The 24,647-nt window shown below is 37.5% G+C and overlaps 1 protein-coding gene across 12 annotated transcripts in view; it reads left to right on the forward strand.

Moving 5' to 3' along the window:
• Nucleotides 1-1,887: 1,887 nt before the first annotated feature.
• Nucleotides 1,888-24,647, forward strand: part of Btbd8 (BTB domain containing 8) — a 119,072-nt gene continuing 96,312 nt past the window's right edge. For 3 of the 12 annotated variants that reach the window (XM_013070889.3, XM_021255384.2, XM_087213107.1), the window contains exons 1-5: nt 1,889-2,258; nt 5,551-5,748; nt 7,541-7,729; nt 17,380-17,573; nt 23,772-23,889. In XM_013070889.3, the coding sequence (XP_012926343.2) occupies nt 2,110-2,258; nt 5,551-5,748; nt 7,541-7,729; nt 17,380-17,573; nt 23,772-23,889 (848 nt within the window). In that variant the 5' untranslated portion in view covers nt 1,889-2,109. Of the gene's footprint in view, nt 2,259-2,897; nt 3,107-5,550; nt 5,749-7,308; nt 7,730-17,379; nt 17,574-20,326; nt 20,398-23,771; nt 23,890-24,647 lie in introns of those variants that run through there. The other 9 variants (XM_087213111.1, XM_021255383.2, XM_004841277.3 and 6 more) reach the window with 7 other exon arrangements.

Consider the following 24,647-nt stretch of genomic DNA (forward strand, 5'->3'; position numbering starts at 1 on the left):
AGAGAGAGAGAGAGAGAGAGAGAGAGAGAGAGAGGACACGCAGAAGAACTCAAGGGAGCTACAGTGTAGGCTTCCAGGTCACACCCCCAGAGATCTGCCACTTCTGACCAGACCACACCTCCCAACAGCACATTTAGCTATGGATTTATTAGCAGATTAATGCACTGATGGGTGTAGTGCCTCCATGATCCAACCACCTTCCAAACACATGAAGTTTCTAGGAGATATCCCAGTTCTAAACCATAACACTGTCATTCATTCCACAGTTTTCTTTCTTTTAATTTCTTATTGGTATATGCTTGTGTTACATAATGAATACATTCATCATGGAGAGTTGGCACATATACATGTTTCCTCTTTTTTTTTTTTTAGTACTGGAGATCGAACTCGAGATCTTGTGCTTGTGAGGGAGGAGGCGGAACCATTGAGCCAAATCCCTGGCCCTTCATCTTAGTTTTTTTTTATGGGGTAGGAGCACCTAAAATTTACTCTCTTGGCAAATTTCTATCACATAGTCTAATATTACTAACTACAGTCTTCATACATTAGAGCTATTTATCCAGTTTACTTAACTGTAACTGTGTACCCTTTGACCCACTTCTCCCCATCTCCACCCTCAGCCACCATTCTACATGCTATGTATTGGACTTTATCCACAGGCACTTAGGTTGTTTCCAAATTTTGGCAACTGTGACTAATGCTGCCATGAACATAGGAGAACAATTAGCTCTATGAGAAATGAGACTTCATTGCCTTTGGGTAAGTACTATTTTAAAACTTTTGAAGAACCTCCATACTATTTTCCATCATAGTTATAACAGTTTACATGGTCACGGTGTTATGTAAGTGTACTAAACGTGTCAGTGAAAAGGGTCAGACACTTTCTGGTGGACAGCCACTTTCTGGTTGTGCGATCCTGGCCAAGTTATCTACTTTCTCTATGCTTCAGCTTCCTCATATGTAAATCAGGGCACAGGGCTCATGCGAGGATTGAGTGAGTACATACAGAGCAAGAAGAGCAGTGTCCCCCACATAGTAAGCATTCAAATGTTAGGTCTGTAAATAAAGCACTTGAAAGGTGGCGTTTGGATAAATAAAACTGACCTCCTGGCCAATTTTATGTTATAAAGTCCATTTATTTTCTACATAGTTATCATTGTTTTGTGCAGAGCTTATGAATAAAGTGAATTCTTGAGTTTTCTTTTTGGGGGAGGAAGTTATCAAATACTGAACCGAAAGACTGAAATGATATTCATTCTAGCTACTTTACTGAGGGCAAAATAATTTAAATATTTTGTAGTTCCTCCACCCCCTTCCCAGGCTCAAGGAAAACCTATTCGTCTCCTACCCCCTTTAGTTCCTTCTATTTTTCTGTACATAAATTTTAGAGCTTTACATCCAAAGCGTTGTAATATAATTTGATCTTTCTCAGCTCAAACTCAAGAGCAGTTAAATGGGTCACTCCTTTTGTAAGAAGGAGATGGGATCTTGTAGACGCTGTAAATACTCTTTGTATTGGACTTGGGATTGTTTTGAGGCTGGCAGAGTTTACGGGTTTCTTCCTCCACCTCCGTATTTTCTTGCTCAACGTATTTATTCCTTAGGACTGAGATGCAGGTAAGTGAGGGTGTGACTTGCCGCTGGAAGCCTTGTGAAGCAGTCTTTCGTGGAAAAACATCGCAGTCATGCTAGGAAGACACAGCATGTAAGGACTGATTTGAAGTCAGTCCTTAATGAAAGTTTATAAAATTAGCGGTTAACCAACCGGAAAGCCAAGAGCGGCTAGGATTGGTTTGGGTCAACATCCCACCTGCCCTCTCCCGGGATAACAGGGCAGGGCGCCCGCAGGCCGAGGTAAATAGAGCGAGTGCGCCTGCGCACACCCTCCCGGGTCACGTGTCGCGTTGTCTGGGGCCTAGAGATTACCCCGAGGCCTGTCGCGGTGCTTAAAGCGACCGGGTGCAGAGAAAGGGCGTCAACCTTTTCCCTCTGAGGGCAAATTTGGATATGAGCCCAGCCTTCGGTGGGAAACACTCCTTTCTTCCTCCTGGGCCGGGCTAGTGAGGCCAAGTGCTGGGCCTGCCTTGCGCTTTGGTACTTTACTGGGATATGGCCCGCCGTGAGGAGGGCAGCGCGGCGCCCCTGGTACTTCTGCGGCCCCCTGGAGTTAGCAGTAAGGGGTTGCAAAGGAAGGGGCCTTGTGAGCGGCGCCGGCTGAAGGCGATGGCGTCGGAGCAGCTCAGCCAGGATCTGCTCAGGTAGGCGGAGGCTGGAACTCTGGCTGCTTGAGTTCCGGGAGCGCTTCCCCTCCCCATCGCGAAGCCGAGACTTCCTCCGCTCTCTCCCGATCCCTCCCTACCTTGTTCCCTTCAAGCAACTTCGGGATTTTCACCAGTCTCCTCTGTCCTCCGAAAGTAGCTTCAAAGTAATCAGTCTCGAGCATTTTGGACACCGTGTACCAGAGTCAAAGGGAAAACAGGAATTAAAATCGCAGTCATTGTACAGCACCAGATGATGTTAAAATAATCTAACACGGCCGGGCTCTGTTACAGACATCGCTCAAGTCAGGGTAGATCCAGATCCTGAAACGCACACGTTTTATTTTCTAATTTTAAGAAAAATAAAATTAGGAAACCGAACATTGGAGGACAGAGGACACAAATTACAGGCTCCTTGGAGCTCTCTTTAAACAGTTTACCAGAAATGGCCGAAATGGCCATAGAGAAATACTTGCTGATTGCAACTTGGTTTCTTCTCTCCACATCAATTCCAAATCATAGCTGCCAGCAACTCCCAGCTTCTGCAAGCACCAACCAAATGGAGTCAAACCAAATTAATGATCTTTAGTGTACATCAGAATCACCACCTTCGGGGTTTGTTAAAACACCAGTTTATTGGGTCCCAGCCCATACTTCTGACTTACACTACTTGTTTTGAGATGGGGCCCAAGATTTGTATTTCTACCAAAACAACGTCCCAGGTGACCAGATGCAGATGCTGTTGGCCAGGAACACACTTGGAGGACACCTGGACTACAGTAAACATTAATAATAACAGTTTTGCAGCGTTCCACATTTGAAAAGTGATTTTTGCCGGAAATCCACATGTAAGGCTCCCATAAGCTATAAATGGAATTTGATCAAAATAAAGCAATTTCCCTTTAATTTAGGCTTATCTACTGGGAATGCTGCTGTTTCCACCAGCTAGGGACTGATGTAAAAGGTGGAAAAAAATGAGACTGAAGTTGTTCTGTCTCTAGGCTGAATTTCTAAGGATAAGATGCTTCCCCCCACCCCCAGTGGCTTTATTTTTCTGTTTTGGGAATCTTAAAGCATCAGTGAATTTAAGGAAGGTAACTTGTGTTTGAAAATATAGCTGATGAACAATTTATCATCCTACTAGTAGCAACTGAGAATAGGGCTCTAAACTCCCAGTTTGCTATTATAAGCCAGGAAAAATAGGTGTAACAGGATTTTTTAACACGAAAAATCTTAATCCCCCCCCCCCATTGAATCCAGGGTCTCACACATGCTAGTCAAGTGCTCTTTGAACTGAGCAATACCCCAGCCCAAGAGTGGCTTTTACATAGGGACAAAGATTTGCAAGAACTCAATTTTTTTGAAAAACAAGTTACCTGAGATAATGAGATAATGTGGAAAAGTGAGAAAAACAGGAAACAGCTTCAGCAGTTAAAAAGCCAAATCTGACATAGAACTAACTAGAAGGTTGCTTGTGATATGACAATAATTGTATAAGTCCTCATTGGCAGAGGACCAGGCAGTTTTTTTAAAAAGCTAGTATGTACTACTATCCTATTTACTAGTTATTGTGCTAACATGTAATATTTTACTTATTTCTCCCTTAAATCCTATGAACCTCAATCACATTATTCTCACTTAGCAGTTGAAATTAGAGAAGCATTGGGTGAACATTAGACAATAAATGATGGAATCAGAATAAGAACCACAGCAGTCTGGCTCCAAAGTAATTAAAATTATTTGCCCAAGGTCACATGGTCTGAATATGAGCCAGAATATAAACCTAAACAGTCTACCTTCTCTACTTAGAACTATGTGGAGTTGAAAAAGGCAGTTGAATTAGCAGATACAAATCCCAGTTCCCAGTTATCAAAATCAAAGTTAATTCCCTTCCCTTCACCTATGTCTCATCACCAACTCTTGCTAGTTTTATTTCCTAATATATTTTAATTCCATTCTCATTTTCCTCAAAACTCTACACAACTGACAGGTAATTTTTTTGTTTTGTTTTTTGGTGGTTCTAGGGATGGATCCCAGGGCATTGTGTATGTCAGGCAGGTACCCCCCTCCCCAGTTGCCCCAATTTTGAGATGTCGCCTTGATAAGTCATTCAGTTGCCTACAGTGCACTTGAACTTGCAGTCAAGTTTCACCCTCTCAGAGTGCTGGGATTACAGACATGTACCATCATGCCTGGCTCAATTTGAATTTTCAGTTAAAATTTTGAGATTTTGAAAGTATTTGTGTTCGGAAGCATTTTTTTGTTTAGGGTACGGTCATTCAAGAAGCAGATACTGAACTCTTGGTGTATGTTGAATATACACAGTTTCTGCTCTTGGGCAATGTGTTGTCTAATAGGGAGAAATGCACATAAAAATAATAATGATGCAATGACAGAAGTGCTATAACAGAGATATGTACTGGATGTAATGGGATTAGAGAACGCCATTTACTTGGTCTTGGGGAAGTGTAAGTGTCTTTGGCAACTTTCCAGGATTTCACTAATGGATATCTTTACTCATTACTTGCACCTCCTATAGTATACTGGTGTGATTGCCAATTATATCCTGCAATACAGAAGTCCTCTGAGAATACATACCTTGATGATGAAATTGCTACACTGATACAAAGTGTTATTTAGTATTTAGAGAGTAAAAATAGTTACTGCAAATAGATGAAAGATTATATTATGAAGGTTTCTATTGTAATGCTGATTTTTATTCTTTCATCATTTAAGTGCACATGAAATCATAGGCTTTACTGTAACTACTGCATACTAGTAAAAGGATTTAAATGAGTTTATCTCCTGAGTCCATCATTTTAATAATAGATTAGAGCATGATTAATTCTATATGGGAGAATGGAAAAGCGTTTAAATGTCACATTCTTGACATTCAAGCTTGCATTTCAGACTTGGTAATTAATAGTCCGAACAAAGTGTACCAGTTTCTAACCTGAATTGTCTATTGTTAATGTGGTTTGTCGATGTTACTGACTTTATTTTTTACTTCAATTTTAGTAAGATTTTTAAAAAATTAATTCTTTTTAATAGTTAGCAATCATGTTTGCTTTGTGTTCTATATTCCAAAATAAATCTAAAGAAGGTGGATTTTAATAGAAAATCAGCATAAATAGCAGAAAATAAATTTTACTATTGGAATTAATAATAAAATATACATTTTGAGAAATGATCTTACTCTTTTAGGAAAATTACCTTTGTTTTACTATATAAAAATAACTATATTTTTCTTAACATCACTCATTAAACTATGATTTCTTTTTGTCCCTTACAGACTTTTAAGGGAAGAAATCCATACAGATGTTACTTTCTCTATAGATGGTACTTTATTCAGAGTACACAAAGCAGTCCTTTTAGCAAGGGTTCCTGTCTTCTATTTTCATGTTATTAGACAGACATCAAATAATTTAATAAATCATGAGCCTATTCCTGTGAAGAATGTTGATGCTTCAGAATTTAGAACATTTTTACAGTAAGTGCTTTATCTTTTTTCTCTGATATTTAAATCTAATATATAATTGCTTATTTTTAAACGTATGTGTATGTATGTTTTTATGTAATTTATTTTCATATCTATTTTGTAACCTAAGAGAAACCCATTGATTTAAATTTTAAGTTACCTTAATAATTAGCATTAGTAGAATCTAAGTACTAATTTAAAGGCTTAGTATTGGTATAGGCTAATTACACACTTAAGACTGATCCTGAGACACCTGTGATGCACACCTGTAATACCACTACTTGGGAGGCTGAAGCAAGAGAATCACAACCTTGAGGCCAGGCTAGGCAACTTAAGGAGATTCTGTCTTAACCAAAAAAAGGCTGAGGATGGAGCTCAGTGGTCTTGGTTCAATCTCTAGTGCCTCAAAAAGAAAAAATGCCTAATTCTGGGCTGGAGTTGTAGCTCATTAGTAGAATACATGCTCAGCATGAAAGAGGCCCTGAGTTCAGTACCCATTCACTAAAAAGAAAAAAACTGATCCTGAAAAAGGAAAAATGAATGGTGTACTCTCTGGTAATTTGAATGAGTTATCCTATATCAGGATTTCTAAACAGTGGCACATTCCTATAATCCCAGTGGTTGAGAGGCTGAGGCGAGAGGATCAGATGGGCCACAAGTTCAAGGCCAACCCGGGTTACATCTTGAGTTCAAATTCAGCCTGTACTACAAAGCAAGATCCTGTCTCAAAAAGCCTAAATAAATAAATAAATAGTGGCAATATTGACATTTTGGGTCAGATAATTTTGTTGTGGCAGTGCTGTACATTTTAGGATGTTTTGTTATCACAACCAAAATATCAGATGTTCCCAGGTGTCCTCTTGGTGGGGGCTAGGGAGGTCCCTCTATTCACAACATGCTACATACTGACTGCTGTATTATTGGTATTCAAAGCTTTAAATAAATTATGTATATTTAAAAAATATGAGCTCATAATTGATTTTATTCTCATGGCTCATGTTCATTTGGGCTTCTGCCATAAAATACCTTAGATTGAGTAACATAAACAACAGATATTTGTCACCACCAATTCTAGAGGCTAGGAAGTTCAGGAGAAAGACACCAAAATATTTGGTCTGGTTGATTCCAAATAGGACTGATTCCTCATAGATGGCACCTTCTATGTATCCTTACATGACACAAACTTCCTCAGGTCACCATTTTGAGGACACTAATCCTGTTCATGAGGGAGGGAGCCTTCATTACCTAATCATCTTTAAAATGTCCCACTTTCAGTACCACTCCTTTGAAGATCATTTCCCCATGAATTGGGTACACAAATTTTCAGTCCATAGCAGCTTGTGTGCAGTCAAAATTTTTGAAAGCAGATAATCAGTTAAACGTTTTAGTAACATGAGGGATTCAGGTGGTTGGTAAACTTGGAAAACTGTTGTCAGCTAAATAATGGGAGAAGCTAATTTAAATTAACCCCTGTTTTCTACTTTATGTCTTTTCATTTTTGAATAAGATTCAATTATATGGCCATACCACGTTTTGTTCATTCATTGGTTATTTGTGTTTTTTATGTTACAGGTAAGAAACTGTTACCTAATCCAGGGTCACAAAGATTGATTCCTATATTTTCTCCTAAGAATTTATGATTTTATACTTTTGGCTCTTACATTTAGGTCTATGATCTATTTTGAGTTACTTTTTTTTTGGGTACTGGGGATCGAACTCGGGACCTTGCGCTTGTGATTGAGTTACTTTTTGTGTCTGGTGTAATAAGAGATGCAACTTTATTCTTTGGTATGTGGCTACCCAGAGTTATCCTAGCACCACTTTTTGGAAGAATCTGTTCTTTCCCCCACTGGATTTTCTGGACATCTTTGTTGGAAACCAGCTGTGCATTGCTATGGACTGAACTATCTCCCTCCAGAATTATATGCCGAAATCCTAAGCCCCACTGTGATGGAAGTTGGAGATGGGGCCTTTGGGAAGTAATAAGGTTTAGGTGAGTTCATAAGGCTAGACTGTTCATAAAGATTAGTGCCTTTGTAAAAAGAGATACTGGAGAGCTTATATCGTCTCCTTTCCCACACCATATGAAGACAAAGTGAAATAGCTATGTCTGGAAGCCAAGAAAAGGCCCTCACCAGAACCCAGCCAATGCTAGACCTGATCTTGGACTTCTAGCCGCTGAAACTGTGAGAAATAAATTTCTGTTACTTAAGCCACCCAGCCTATGTATTTTGTTATTGCAGCCTGGGCTAACTAATGTACTCTTAAATGTAAGAGTATACATTCTGGTCTTTTAATTCTATACCATTTGTCTGTATGTCTGTTGTTATACCAGTGCCAATGATCAGTTTTGACATTTAAATCCAAGTTGGATTTTATGCTTTTATGTCATGGATCTTAGGTGTTTTTTAAGATAACAATCATTTAGTTATTTGTGACATGCCTTTTTCCTGTAATAAGAATCATGTTGACTTTAGTGTAAAAATTACCTTTGCATAATTAAATTTAAGAATATTTGTATGATTTGGCTTATTGTTCTTTGCTTTATGCTCTAACATTTGCTACAGTGATCTGTTTTTCCTTAATTTTGGCTTTCTTTTGTCAAGTTTCTAAACATAAATACAAAATCAGAAAATTACCTAACTTTGGCTTTTCTTGTTAGAATAGTATCATATGCTATAATTTAAACATGTAAGTACAATTTAGAAAATTATTATTTTCCAGTATAGATCATAGGTCTATCATTGAGTTCCAAGTATTAATTTTAAAATGTATACCTTTTTTCCCTAGTAGGTGGTATAGTGGACTTGTTACAGGAACAGGTACACCTGTAATCCCAGCACTCTTGGAGGCTGAGGCAGGAAGATTGCAAGTTTGAGCCTGTACAACGTAGTAACTTAATGAGACGCTGTCTCAAATAAAAAATAAAGGGTCTGGGGATATAGCTCAGGGCAGAGGTCTTGGGTTCAATCTTAAGTGCTGTAAATAAAACAAAACAGTAACACAACAATAGCAACAACAAAATGGAATGCACTTTGTACTCAAGGCAGATTTACCATTTCTGATTGTGTAAAATTGTACTAATCACTTAACCATTAGTTTCCTTATCTGAAGAATGGGCATGATAATACCTACCTCATAGAGTTGTTGTGAAGTTTAAACGAAATGGTTGTAAAACATCCTGTGCAGTGGCCTGGCATATAGTAGGCACTGAATGAATTTTGATAAATATTATTCATGATATTAAACATTATGAAATTATACATCTGTAGATTTTGAGTATATGTTTAAAAAATGATCTTAGTGACAGGTCAAAATTTTATGTATTAGAGAAAGGGAGAAATTATATCAGTGTCATCCTTTATTTGTTATTAAAAGTGATGAGGGAAAGTTTGAGTTAGAAATAGTTCTGTGATCTCTTCTCCTAGCTATGCGTTATCTTGTTTTTTGATTTCTAGGAGTTTCAGTTTTATCATTTAGAACAAGAAAGTTGGAGCAGCTGGCTTGTACGTCATAGTAATTCAAATTGCTGTATTTTAAGTACTTAATTACATTTCATTTTGTATTAGGTTAGTCCTGTATATCTGTGGTTATACAAGCTCCTTAAGATTAGTTTGTCTCATTTATGTGCATATACCAAATGAGATATCATTTAGCATCTTGCACATAGCAATATTTGTGATGTACTTCCTCTCTTTTTTTTTAAGATTGCATTGAAATTTATTGACATTAAAATAATATACAAGGACAGTGTTATAATGCAAAACACTGATATTAAATTTTTAGAATAAAAATCCTGATAAAATGCATTATTGAGTTTTTGTTGTGTGAAATTCAGTCCTTTATAACTCTCTTCAATTCACATTCTTTCTTTTTAGATAACTAATAAAGATTTTGAAATACTCTTTTATGTTGTTGGTTATTCTGCAAGTCTTTTCTTGTGCACTTGAGTTAGGGTATGAAATACAGTTTTGAAAAGTTGTTTTATATGCAGTGACTTCAGATATGACTCAAGGGTCAGTGAAAAGTAGTATTTATTTTTTGACCTCATGATTAAAATTCAACTGATGATCATAAAATTTTTCTTTCCCAAGGAGACTTACCATTGTTGTTATTTTGGAAGTGTGTGTCTATGTGAGAAGGAAAGAAAAGAGGGAGGACCTTGGAATTTTCAGTTCAACAAGGACAACTGTGAGATGATAGAATAAAGTGTCAGGTTAACATATAAAACAGCACAGAACAACTTTCTTAGGTGCCACTTGTTTTATTTGATGCATCTCATATTATTAGGGCTGGAAATGGGTAGGATAGATGTCTTCCTGGTATTAACTATATTTTCTGGTATTTTTTGGTTTGTTTTGTTTTAGTTCTTTTATTGGTACATTTTAGGTATACGGTTCGTTTACATTTATCATTGGGTGTTTGTACCTGTACATGATATATCTTGGTTCTTATTTTCTTTTTCCCCATTACCTGTGCACCCTTCACCCCCTCCGCCCTTCCTTATTTACATAGATTTCATTTCCATTTTTTTTTTCTTTTCTCATAATTTTTCCTTTCCCTCTTTTCCTTTCTCCTTCCCCTCCCTTTACTCCTTCATCTTCGGACATTTTTTCCTATTTCAAATTATCAGTTATTCATTTTAATCATTTTAACCCTTGTTTACACTATCAGTTTCTCACACAAGTGAAACTATTCGGTATTTACATATGTGTGTCCTATTTATTTCACTTAAGAGTATGGCCTCGATATGCATCCATTTAGCTATAAATGACTCTAGTTTTTCATTCTTTATGGCTGAGTAGTACTCCATTTTATTAAAAAACCACATTTTCTTTATCCAGTTTCCAGTTGATGGCCACTTGGGCTGCTTCCAAGCTTTAGCTATTACAAACTGTCCTGCTATGAACATGGGTGCATATATATCACTGTGGTATGATTCTTTTAATTCTTTTGGGAAGATTCCCAGCAGGGGAATAGCTGGGTCAGATGGAACCTCTAGTCCTAGTTCTTTGAGGTATCTCCATACTGACTTCCACAGTGGTTGCACCAGTCTGCACTCCCACCAGTAATGGAGAAGGGTTCCTTTCTCCCCACAACCCCGCCAGCATTTGTTATTTGTTGATTTCTTGCTAGCAGCCATTCTTTCTGGGGTGAGGTGGAATCTCAGTGTTGTTTTTATCTGCATCTCTCGAATGATGAGTGATGTTGAACATTTTTTCATATATTTGTTTGCTGCTTTTACTTCCTTGTCTGAGAAATGTCTGTTCATTGCAGATGCCCATTTTTGAATTGGGTCTTTGAATTTGGGGGGTCTGGTTTTTTTCAATTCTTTATATATTTTAGATAGTAGTCCTTTGTCTGAGGTACAGCTGCGAAAAATTTTTTCCCATATTGTAGGTTGTCTCTTAGCTCTGTTGGTGGTTTCTTTTGCAGTGCAGAAGCTTTTTAATAAAATGATATCCCAGTTGTTGATTCTTTCTGCTAGTTCCCATGCTGCTGAGGTTTTGTTCATGAAGTCTTGTCCTATGCCAATGTCTTCAAGAGTTCTACCTAACTTATCTTCCAGCAAGTTTAGTGTTTCTATCTTAATATTTATATCTTTAATCCACTTCGATCTTAGTTTAGTGCATGGTGATAGGTACGGGTCTAGTTTCAATCTTTGGCAGGTTGAAATCCAGTTTTCCCAACACCATTTATTAAATAGGCTGTCTTTCCTCCAATGATGGTGGTTGGCTCCTTTGTCAAAGATAAGGTGGCTGAGCATGTCTGGAGTTGTTTATGCATCTTCTAATCTATTCCACTGATCCTCAGGTCTGTTCCTTTGCCAGCACCATGCTGATTTTATCATAGTAGCTTTGTAGTATAGTTTCAAATTGGGGATTGTGATACCCCCAGCCATGTCTCTGTTGCTTAGAATTGCTTTAGCTATTCTAGGTATCCTCTTGTTCCAAATGAATTTTTGGATTGTTTTCTGTAGTTCTGTGAAGTATATTGTTGGAATTTCAATTGGCATTGCATTGACTGTATATAGTAGTTTGGGAAGTATGGCCATTTTCACTATATTGGTTCTTCCTACCCAGGAGCAAGGGATGTCTTTCCATTTTCTTGTATCCTCTTTGATCTCTTTTTTCAGAGTGCTGTAGTTTTCAATGTAGAGGTCTTTTGCTTCCTTTGTTAGATTGATTCCTAGATATTTCATTTTTTGGATGCTATTGTGAAAGGAATTGTTTCCCTAATTTCTCTCTCAGTGAGTCTGTTATTTGTGTACAAGAAGGCTATTGTTTTTTGAGTCCTTGTATCCAGCTGCTCTACTGAATCTGTCAGTTAAGTCTAGAAGTCTTTTGGAAGAGTTTTTTGGGTCTTTTATGTAAAGAATTGTATCTTCAGCAAATAATGACAGTTTAACTTCTTATTTTCCTATCTTTATTCCTTTTATTTCTTTCTCTTTTCTAATTACTGTGGCTAATGTTTATATTGAACAGGAGTGATGATAGTGGACATCTTTGTCTTGTTCCTGATTTTAGCATGAAAGTTTTCAGTTTCTGACCATTTAGTGTGATGTTGGCTGCCGGTTTTTCATAGATAGCCTTAATCAGGTTAAGACAAAGACCTTCTATTTCAATTTTCTGTAGGGTTTTTATCATGAATGGGTGCTGGATTTTGTCGAATGCTTTTTCTGCATCTATTGAGATGATCATATGGTTTTTGTCCTTGACTCTGTTAATATGGTGTATTACATTTGTTGATTTACGAATGTTGAACCATCCTTGCATCCCTGTGATAAATCCGACTTGGTCAGAGTGTATGATCTTCTTGATGACCCTCTCTGTATTCTGTTTGCTGGTATCTTGTTGAGGATTTTTGAATCTATGTTCATTAGGGAGATTGGCCTGTAGTTCTCCTTTGGGGTTGGGTCTGTCCCTGGTTTTGGAATCAGAGTATTGCTTCCCTTTCAATTTCCTTGAGGAGTTTAAAGAGTAATGGCATTAGTTCTTCTTTAAATGTCTTGTAAAATTCAGCAGTGAAGCCATCTGGACCTGGGCTTTTCTTTGTTGGTAAATATTTTATTACATTTTCAATTTCACTAATTGTAATTGAGGTGTTTGGAATCTCTATATCTTCTTCATTTAACTTTGGCAATTTGTATGTATGTAGGAAATCTGCCCATTTCTTCTGTGTTTTCCATTTTATTGGAGTAGAGGTTCTCGAAGTAGGTATTGATAATCCTCTGGATTTCTGTTGGATCTGTTGTGACTTCACCTTTTTCATTCTTAATTGTATGCATTTGTGCCTTTTCTTTCCTTTTTTTTGATAAGGTTGGCTAAAGGTTTATCGATTTTATTTATTCTTTCAAAAAACCAAGTCTTTGATTCATTGATTTTTTTGTATTGTCCTCTTAGTCTCGATTGCATTGATTTCTGCCCTAATCTTTATAATTTCCTCTCTTGTATGAGTTTTGGATTCAATATGCTCTTCTTTTTCCAGGAGCTTGAAGTTCTGCATTAGGTTATTTTTCTGAGTTTTCTCTGTTTTCCTAATATGGGCATTCACTGCTATGAATTTCCCATGTAGAACTGCTTTCATTGTGTCCTATAGATTCCTGTATGTTGTACTGGCATTATCATTTAGTTGTAGAAACTGTCTAATTTCTTCTTTAATTTCCTCTGTGACCCACTGGTTGTTCAGGAGGGTGTTATTCAATTTCCATGTGTTTGTGGGGGTTTTACGGTTTCCTATATTATTGATCTCCAATTTTATTGCACTACGGTCTGATAATATACAGGGGGTAACTTCAATTCTTTTACATTTACTTAGATATGTCCTATGAGCTAGCATGTGGTCTATTCTGGAGAATTACCTGTGTGCAGCCGAAAAGAATGTATATTCCAATTTTGTGGGGTGAAACACTCTGTTAACATCTATTAAGTCCATTTGTTCAATAGCTTGGTTCAGTTCTAGAATTTCCTTGTTAACTTTTTGTCTAGATAATCTGTCTATTTGTGATAGTGGAGTATTGAGGTCCCTCGCTACAATTGTGTTAGTGTTTATTTGGTTTTTCATGTCTATTAATATTTGTTTTGTATAGTTGGGGGCATTTGTATTTGGTGCATATATATTTAGGATTGTCATCTCTTCCTCTTGGATTGTTCCCTTCACAAGGATGTAGTGACCATCTTTGTCTCTCTTAATTAGTTTTGGTTTGAAATCTACTTTGTCTGCAAATAAGATTGTTACCCCTGCTTTCTTCTGGGTTCCTATTGCGTGGAGAACTTTTTTCCATCCTTTTACTTTTCAGTCTATGAGTTTCTTTTTGAGTTAGGTGTGTTTCTTATATACAGCATATTGTTGCATTTTCCTTTTTAATCCATTCTGCCAGTCTATTTCTTTTGATTGGTCAATTGAGGCCATTAACATTGATGTTATAATTGATAGGTATTGATTTATCCTTGTCATGATGTTTTACTTTTGTTGGCTCTTATTTCTTATTTTTTCCCCTTTTCCCTTTAGTGTCTTCCCTTGCCTGGTGGCTTCCCTCTGTTGGGCCTCATGGAGTTGTGACCTTCATTGCTTTTTTCTAGGATATTGTTTAGAATTGCTTGTAGTGCTGGTTTGGTGTTCATGAAATTTCTCAGGTGTTCTTTGTCATGGAGGTATCTAATTTCCCCATTGATTTTGAAAGATAATTTTGCAGGATACAACAGTCTAGGTTGGAAGTTATTTTCTTTTAGGGCTCGAAATACTTCACTCCAGGCTCTCCTTAACTTGAGGGTTTGTGTTGAGAAGTCTGCTATTATTCCAATGGGCTTTCCTTTGTAGGTGATTTGTTTCTTTTCTCTAACTGCTTGTAGGATTTTTGTTCTTCACTTGGGTTTCTGGGATCTTGACTATTATATGTCTAGGTGTAGATTTTTTTGATCGTGGCTAGTTGGCATTCTATATGCCTCACTTATCTGTATGTCCAATTCTCTACCTCTGCCTGGGAAGTGTTCAACTATTTCTTCTGTGAACAGTTTTTTATGTCAATTGTACTTTCTCCTGTTTTTTCATAGACTCCTATCAGTCTTATGTTATTCTTCTTTACATCTAGCAGCTGCTGGATTGATTTCTCGTGGTCTCACTATTTTGAAGAAATCTCTGTTTTCATGGTCCTTAACTACAATACTGTCCTCTATATCTGATGTTCTATCTTCAGATTCCGTAAATCTGCTGTGCATACTTTCAGTGGAGTTTTTAATCTCCTGAATATCTGTTTGAATCTGTTTCATGGATTCCATTTCTTTCTTATGTTGGGCAATCATGGTTTCCATTTCTTTCTTATGCTGGTCATTTATGGCTTCCATCATGTTTCTGAGCTCATCTATTTTTTTATCTGTTTCTGTTCTAGAGCCTCTAATCATGTCTTTCACTCTGCTCACCATCTCTGTGGATATCTGGGAGATTATTTCTGCTTTGAAGTTTTCTAGAGCTGTATTCATCTGTTTTGTTACTTCCTGTGCTATCAGTTCAGGGTATCCAGGTGGTTGATTATCAGACTTTTCCACCTCGTTTCCCCCAGAATTTACCCTTGGTGGGGTGGAAGTCTGAGTTTGTGCCTTGCTTAAATGTCTTCTCATTTTTGTTTTTGGTACTGTCCTTGGTTTAATTCCTGGGTTGATACTTCGATATTGCTTATGGTAAGTATCTTTGTTGCTTGTAATTAGAACCCGTATGGAATGATTGCTTCTCAGAGGTGTCTTCCAGATATAGCTGGTCTTTAGGTTTTGAGTCTCTAATGACTCTGAGGCTGTCTCATTTTCATTATACCAGGAAGGACTACTGACTAGATCAGTCACAACACCTTAGCCCAAGTGATACAGTCAGCAACACCATACCATCAAGTACATCTTAAAAAATGACAATTTGTGGTAGTTATTAATCTACCACCTTTAACTGTGTGAATTAAACCAAAATCAAGGACCAACCCAACATATGTTTATAGTGAATAAACTCTTCAATATAGCAACTTTACCCTTTGGGATGGGGAGTTAGAAGCAGTTGGGGAGGGAGGGCAGATAGATAGGCAGAAGGATAGGGGAAGGTTAGCAGTGAGGCCAGAGGACACAGGCAGGAGAAGCAAAAGGAGAATAAAAGAAAAATAAAGAAGAAATCCAAATTAGGGCCAGAACAGGAACAAAAAGGGAGATGAAGAACAGTGTGGGACAGCAAGAGAGTGAGTGTGAGAGAGAGAGAAAGGAAAGAGAAAAGAAAGAAAAAAGAGAGAAAAATAAAAATTTGACTTAGAACTTTCTTTTTTTCTTTTTGTTTTTTTGGTACTGGGGATCGAACTCAGGTCCTTCTGCTTGCGAGTCAGGGAGCGGAACGACTGAGCTAAATCCCTGGCCCTAAGAAAAATAAAAATTTGAAAAGAGTAAGGAAAAAAATTAAAAATTAGAGCAAAAAACACTCCAATAATAATAATTTTGGAAATAAAAATTTAAAATTAAAATGAAGGGCCTCCTTCAGGGTATGTCTCTGCTGTCACAATAGACAACGTGGGCAGCAGTGTGCAGACAGAAGTCAGTGAGTCTCAGCAAGCCAGTCACAGACCCGTGGGTTTCAGGCAGATTTCTGGTGGCAAGTCCTAAGTTGAGCTCCCTGTCCTCCTGTAGGGTTGAACTCCGCAAGGTTCTACTGCAGGTTCCAGCTGCCCTTCCCCTGAATGTAGTCCAGGTTTCCGATGGGAGGTGATGATCCCTCCAACTTACCCAGTACAGTGGTCTGGTGTCCCCTGTGTCTTGGTGGTGTGGAACCAGGTAGCGGTACAGCCAAGAGGCCAGAGGCGGGGGTGGGGGGTGGGGTGTCCTGCAGGCGCCTGGGTGGCTAAGCGGATTGCTGCAGTGGGCGTGGCCAGTGGCGAGGGGTCCTCACCTTCTGGCTGGTCCCCTCCGGTGTGCTTGGCCTGGGCTGGATGGAGCAGGGCTCCTGGCGACCCAGAACCTCTCTCTCCAGTGGGCTAAGTTCAGTTTACTATTATTTTGTTGAGGATTGTTTCATTTGTATTAATAAAGAATATTGATCTGTTTTTGCTTTTCTAGTAAGGTCTTTGTATGCATTTGTTCCCTTAATACAGGCATTAAAAAATGAACTTGAAAATGTCCCTACCTCTTCTACTTTTTTGGAAAAGTTTGTGAAGGATTGGTGTTAATTTAAATTTGTTAGAACTTACCAGTGAAACCGTCTGGTGTCTGTGTGTGTGTGTGTGTGTGTGTGTGTGTGTGTGTGTGTGTGTGAAGTTTGTATTAAATTTAATATTTGTTAAAGATCTACTCAGATATTCTACTTCTTCCTGAGGCAGGTTTGGAAATTTGTGTCATTCTGGAAATTGACCTTGTCATTTTGGTTATCTGATTTTTTGACATTATATATTACTTTTGATATTTTTTAAAAAGTTATACACTGCTTTTCAAGGTTTATACAGTTTTCATTTGACTTTCCTATAGTTAGTTCAGACTTAAAAGGTTTTGAAATAATGTTTTATATATGAATTATATTTTATATGTATAATATATGTTACATATGAAAAGAGGACATTGGGGAAACTAGCTTTCTTTTTCTTTAAGAATCTTTATTTTAATTAATAGTTCATATTTTGTCTTTTAGGATTGTATATTCATCAAACAGAAACATAAACAATGAAGAGGAAATTCTTAATAAAATGACAGTGGAAAGCATGATACCACAAAAGAAACTTGATTTCAATTTTCAGAAGTATATAAATCCATCTGATTTTTCTCTTCAGAAGCATGAGATTCCAGAGGATGTCAGTGATAAAGACAACAGTTTAATTTCCAATGGTGAAGTATTTTTGTGGATTTTATGAAATTTTATAATCATGAAAATAATTTCATTCTGATATAAAGAAAACATACTTCAAAAACTGAGCTACTGATTTCAATAAGCATAGAGAAAGGAATATACTAGCAAGTAATTGGAGATAAGAGTTATTATGACTTAATCTACATATAATTCACACTCCTTTTTTTTTTTACTGCTTAGGCCTCTACTGTACATGTCATTGCTCTTATTCTATACCATACATTTTAGCAGATCGTAGTCAATTATAACACAATGTATGCATTCCTTTAAAAATACTGTGCAACACAAAAATTATTACACAAAATCTTTGTTGTGACACATTTAAAAAAGATAGTAACCTAATCAAAATGGTAGCTTTGTTTTGCCTGCATTATAGAATGCATACAGCATTTTACCTTTCAAAGGTCCTTAAATTTGCTTGTGGAAGTAGGCATCAGAAGGGTCGCATCTTTGGAGTTACTGTGAATTGGTAAAAAGAGAACATTAATTTGAGAGAGAGAAAAACAGAGAGAGATTGATTCTGATAAGAAGCCTGAGGTCTTTGGATCAGAGAAAAGACCCGTTATTACTCATAAAGCGTCTTAGTGCCAGTTTTCAGTTGTCAAACTCCATAGACAATGCACCAAGGGCCTGATGTTACCGACCAGTGAAGTGAAATTGCACCACAAAAGATCCAAAATTAAGAAACTAATCCAGTGTGGAGGTGTACACCTGTAATCCAGCACCAAGGGTGCAGAGACAGAATCACCATGAGTTTGAGGCCAGCCTGGGGTATATAGTGAGTTCAAGGCCACCCTGAACTACATAGTGAGACCACGTCTCATAAAACAAAATAAAAAATTAGGGAACTTTAAGCTGCCTGTCAGCCTTAGCGGGTAAAAAGGCGGGTGAAGATATAAATGCCAGTCGTGACTTTAAAGATGTTATGGTTTGATCAAACATGTCCATTAAAAGTTGCATTTGTTCAGAAGTGGGGCTTTTGGAAGGTGACTGGATCATGGCTGCTATATTCATCAGTGGATTAATCCATTGATGAATTCATAGCTAAAAGTGCTGTTAGGTGATAGGCCTGGTAGAAGGAAGTAGGTCACTGGAAGTGCGCCTCAGGAGGTGTAGCTCTTGCTCTGGCTCTCACTCTGCTTCTGGCTGCCTTGAGGTGAACATGTTTCTTTTCTATGCCCCTCAGCCATGATCTTTCTGTCTCAGAGCCAGCAAACCATGGACTGAAGCCTTTGAAATTGTGATCCAAAAAAAGTCATCCTCTAAGTTGTGGGTGTCTGGTGTTTTGTTCTAGTCATACCGAGTGGCCCAATATAGAAAAGTGGTACCAGGACTGGGGCCACTGTTTTCACTGTACCTGACCATGTGGTTCAGAAGCCTTTGGAAGTGGCTTATAGGAGAAATTTGAAAAAGTTTGGAAAATCAGGCTCAAGAAAGTCTAAATTCTGTAAGCAGTGCCAATGTATCTCCTAGATATTCTAAATATTTTTTCTTTATTCTCCTGTCATTTCTTTATTTTAGGTTTTTGGAATTTTTCTTAAGAATTTGTAACCCAGATAGTCTCTAAGTCCCTAGTTATGCCAGCCTCCATTTGTATTATATAGAATAATGTGAATTACAAGTCTGGTCGTGACATTCACCTTGTTAAAATTATTTGGTGATCTCTCATATCCTTAATTTAAATCTCAAATTCCTTTCCATGGCATCAGGATTTTATGAATTGGCTCCTACCTTGACCTTTGCTGCCTCCTTTCTCCATAACTCCCTCATGCCCTGTCAGCTGCAGTCCTAGTGAATTAATTGATTTTTTCCCCAAAGAACGATGTTTTGGCATCTCTATGTCTTTGTACTTGTTCTTCTGTATTCCTGGAATATCATTATAGTCATTCATCTTTTTTTGTTTTTTTGAGACAGGGTTTCACTATGTAGTTCAGACTGCTGTGAATTCACTATGTAGCCCAGGCTGGCCTTGAATTCATGGCAATCCTTCTGCCTCAGTTTCCCAAAGTTTGAGCCACAATCCCTAGCTTCATTACATCTTTTGATTGTCTACTTTGTGCTAGGTTTTGAAGTAGTGTACTTGTCTTGCAGTCTAGTTGGAGATACAGTTAGGTGGGTCATATACAAATAGGGCACATGTAACCTGAGCTACATAGAGGGGATAACTTCTTAGTTGAATCCTAAAGAAAAAACAAGTTATCCAGGAAAAAATAGATTAAGGGAGGAGTATTCCAGCCAAAGTAAACATGACTATATGCCTAGAAACAGATAAAGCCAGACATACAGCCTATTTGGAAAACTAGAAATGGTTTATTATAGGAGCAGGATGGGATTGGGGACAGGAATGGTCACAGTAGCAGATTAACCCTGGAGATGTAAGCAGAAGCCATGTCATGAAAAGCCTTATTGGAAGGTTGACCTTGTATTTTTTTCCAAGCTGGGCCACTGTTTCACCTTTTTTGTAGTACTGGGGATTGAAGCCAGGGACTCAGGTGCGTGCTAGGCAAGTGCTGTGCTATGGCGTCACATCCCCAACCCTTTTAAAATTTTATTTTGAAATAGGTTCTCACTAAGTTGCCCCGGCCAGCCTCAGGCTTGTGATCCTTTTAGCTCAGTCTCCCAAATAGCTGGGATTACAGATGTGCACCACCATGCCTGGCTTATATTGGGATGCTTCTAAGAGAGTGAAGAAAGCATTGCTGTTAACATAGTCTTCTGTCCTTATTCACAGAGGAGTGGTTCCAGGACATCCCTACTCCCCAGGATACCAATGTTCTGATGCTCAAGTCTCTTCTAAAAATAGTGTAATATTGGCATGTCACCTATACACATCCTTCTATATACTTTAAAATATCTCTAGATTACTTATATCTAATACACTGTAAATGCTATGTAATTAGTTGTTTAACTGCACTGTTTAGAGAGTAATGACAAAAAAGTCTGTAAATGTTAAATGCAGATCCTAAGTGTATTAGCTTTTCATCACTAGGGTACAATACTTGACATCCACAACTTAGAAGAGATTTAATTTGGCTCACAGTTTCAAAGGTTTTCAGTCCAGAGTCAACTGACTCCATGGCAGGAATATCATACCAAAAGGGGCCAGTAGAATACAGCTGCTTAGTTCAAGGCAGCACAGAACATGAACAGCACTAGAGAGAAAGGGTGAGGGGCCAGATACAGTACTCAAGATCATGTCTCTATGACACACCTGAATACAGCCAGTAGTGTGCTTTACTCGTACTCCCAGCAGCTCCCAAGCCAATCAAGTTGACAGTTACCAGCGCAGTAGGCCTAACTACATAGTACACATAAATGTATAAAACTACACCTCACTGTCATGTATTCATGTTCAGTAGGCTATTTGAATGCATTAACTTTGTTTTCTTTTGAAAAAGTTATAGCTTTTCTCTAGAAATATGAATTAAATCTTCTAAGACATTGTAGAAGTAGTAGGATAGTCCCTTTCCTATGCGTAATTCTGGTTGGAGTTTTACATGTAATATCTGATATATTAGCTAAATCATCAAATATGTATTGAGAATCTACTGTCTATCTCAGAAACTGAAATGAATTTCCCACCTTTTTGAACCTTATATTCTGGTTGGAGAAATTAGAATAGGGTAAGGAATGGACAGTAAACATGGTAAAGAAGTTAGGAAGTTGACATAGGGGAAAAAAAGACAGACAAAGAGGGTTGTAAAGAGCAGTGAAAGAGTTGTAATTTCAGATAGGGTAGTTAGGTTCAGCCTCTGAAAAGGTGATGATGGTTAAGTGATGGTTTAAAAGAGGTGGGAGAATTAGTCATTTGGATAACTTAGAGAAGAATGTTCTAGGCAGAAGCAAAGTCCTAAGATGGGACTGTACCTGTCGTGTTAGAGGAATGAGAAAGAATTAAGTGTAGAAATCAGCAAAGTAGTACATATTGAAGTCAGAGATAATGGGGAGCCAGATGATGTAGGATCTTGTATGACATTGCTAAAGACTCTGGTTTTTATTTTAAAAGAATGCGGTTAGCCTTAGGACAATTATGAACTAGGATGGACCATGTTCTGAATTGCATTTTAAAAAGATACCTCTGATCGCTTCTCAGCCTTTTGGCTAAGATCAAGTGTAAAAAGATACCTCTGGATGTTTTGTTAAAAATAGACTGTGGGGGTCAATATTGGGAGACCTGTTCAGGTTATTGCAGAAATCTAGTTGAGAGATGAGGACATAAAAGTGGAGGTGTTGAGTAATGCTTAGATTTTGGTGGTAGAGCCAGCTTGGTGTTTTAGTTTGTATTCCAGGCTAATGGATTTGGTTAGTGAGACTGTCAGCACTGACTAATCCTTGGCAAATGTACTAACCAAAGTTTCTGGGCTGGCACTGTATGATATATATTTATTAAAAGGAAATCTTTAGACAAAGTAAATTTAACTGAATTTGTTTGAACAAGGAACAGTTCATGAATCAGGCAGCATTCAGTTTCAAAAAAGGTTCAGAAAGTTCCACTTTATCAACTGGGCAGTGGCTATTTACGAACATAAAATGAAAGTAAAATACAGGAATAACTTGATTTGTTATAAGTTGGCCTTTCCTGTATTTGCACATGGTCTGATCATTTGGCTGCCTGTGACTGGGTAAAGTTTAGCTAGTTGTGATTGGTTGAGATCTTGCTGTTATCAAAAATATGTACTCCTAAGTTTGGTATTGGTTTGCTTACTAAGTTAAGTTGCAGTTCAGTATGTGGGAACTCAAAGGATGGAGACAGTTTCAGGTCAACTTTAGGTATAAGCCAGGCATAGTGGCACATACCTGTAATCTCACTTGGGAGGCTGAAACTGTAGGATCCCCACAAATTCAAGGCCAACCTGGGCTATGTAGTGAGTTCAAGGACAGCCTGAATTTCTTGCCTCCAAAAAATAATGGTGTCCTTTCCTGACAACCTGCCTCCAAACAGCAATGTGTAGTGCCAATTTTACAATGTAGTTTACAATGATAATATAATACACTGTAATGTATAATGATCCATGTCATATCTATGAACTTTGATATAAAATGTAGTATTTTTCCTTTTAATGTACATATAATTACATTTCACTTCCTACTCCCAAAATAGTAAATTTTTTGAGGAACAGATAGTTTTTAAAAATACTTATTTTTTTATACCTCTTCATGCTGTGTGCAGTACTAACATCACAATTAGTCCTCTAATAATACACATTGATTTTAGTTGAATTTTTAACAGTTTACACATCATTCTAGCCATATGTTCGTGAAGTAGATAGAGTGTAATAGCTAGTTTTTCTTCATTATAATGAAATACCTGAGATAATTTATGAAGAGGAAAGGCTTATTTTGGCTCACAGTTTTGTTTTGGTTTTTTTTGGTACTGGGTATCAAACTCAGGACCTTGCACTTGCAAGGCAGGCACGGTGCCACTGAGCTAAATCCCTGGCCCTTGGCTCACAGTTTTAGAGGTTTCAGTCCAAGATCAAGGAGAACCATTATTTTCGACCTTGAGAGGGCATGGAAGATGGAATGAATAGGCATGGCTGGTGGAACAAATTGCTCACTGCATGGCAAGGAAGTGAGAGAAGAATCCAGGGTGCCACCATTCCCTTCCAGGGCATGCTTCCAGGGACCTCCCACTTGGCTGTACCTCCTAAAGGTCTCCAGCACCTCCACTAGCACCAGCCTGAGGACCAAGCCTTTACCACATGCACCTTTGGGGGACATTCAACATCTAAAGTATAGTGTAAAGAATAGGAAGGAATTAAATAATGGAAGAGTATCAAAATTGGAAATTTTTCTAGTTTAGATGTTCATAAAATAAATTTATTGTTGGTATATAATTTGGCATACTATGCTTAAGTGTGTATCTATATTTAAAGACCAGTCCGGGGCCGGGGATTCAGCTCAATGGTGCCGCCGCCTGTCTCGAAAATGCTAGGTCCAGAGTTCAATCCCCAGTACAAAAGAAAAAAACGACCAGTCCATATTTAAGTGTAAGTGGAAATGCATATTTCAAAGCAGAAAATGTGGATGAATTACAATTTTTAAAATTTTGAACTTGCCACTTAAATATTCCAGCTCATTGAGATAATTATGTAGAAAAACCTCTTCCTAATATTAGAAAACAAAATTTTGTGATGTTTATATTTTATTATTAGTCTTATTTTTCTCTTTTAAAGATAATTATGACTTGGAACCTGCCTCTGAATTAGGAGAAGATTTATTGAAGCTTTATGTGAAATGTTGTTGTCCAGATACTGATATTTATGTTGATGGAAAAAGTTTTAAAGCCCACAGGTAAATAGATAAGTGATTGATGTGGTATCTTAGTTGTGACATTAAAGTATAGAATAGTGCCTGTATTTTTCTTTTTAGACACAGTGGTTTTCAAGCTCTGATTCATATAGGTCACAAAGGATCCACAATGACTCCTCAAGGAGTCTCCAGCAGGGGAAGAGGCTGGTCATCAGACAGGGTTTTCTACCTGCAGGCTCCTACATACGTACATGGACACGGCAGATATTTCTTATCTATTTTTTGCATTGGGCATAAACCTAAGATCATTAGAAGAAAATGTTCTGTTGCCTAAAATAGGCTTGAAAGCCACTGTCACTGAAAATGTAGTTAAATGCATTTTTAAAATTTTACAGGCATTATAGTATTGAAAATGATTATTTCTACATGAATGGCATGTATTTTCTCAGAATGCATTTTGTTGCAACATTTATGATTCAAAATAGAAGATACTCATGAATAGCATTGATTAGGAAGTTTAATATTTCAGTGGACTTTTAAAAAACCCTTGTTCTGTTTGAGAATTGGTTTGCTTACATATTCCAGGCCTTTAGATTTCCAATAAAAGCCTGCTATTTGTTTTGGTCAAGCACTTTTGATTGCAAGAAACTAAAATTTGCTTAAATGAAGAAAAATTTGTAATAAGAAATACGGATTATCTGTTGGAACTTAAGTAAATGAAGTCTAGCTGGGCCTCAATATGAACTAGAATCAGAACCAGAAATCTGAGGAATCCAAATAGTTCTTGCCTTCATGTTTTA

This window comes from Heterocephalus glaber, unplaced genomic scaffold (genome assembly GCF_053883595.1).
Source record: "Heterocephalus glaber isolate CG9 unplaced genomic scaffold, H.glaber_assembly_v1.0 deba00001442, whole genome shotgun sequence".
NCBI classification, from domain to species: Eukaryota; Metazoa; Chordata; class Mammalia; order Rodentia; family Bathyergidae; genus Heterocephalus; species Heterocephalus glaber.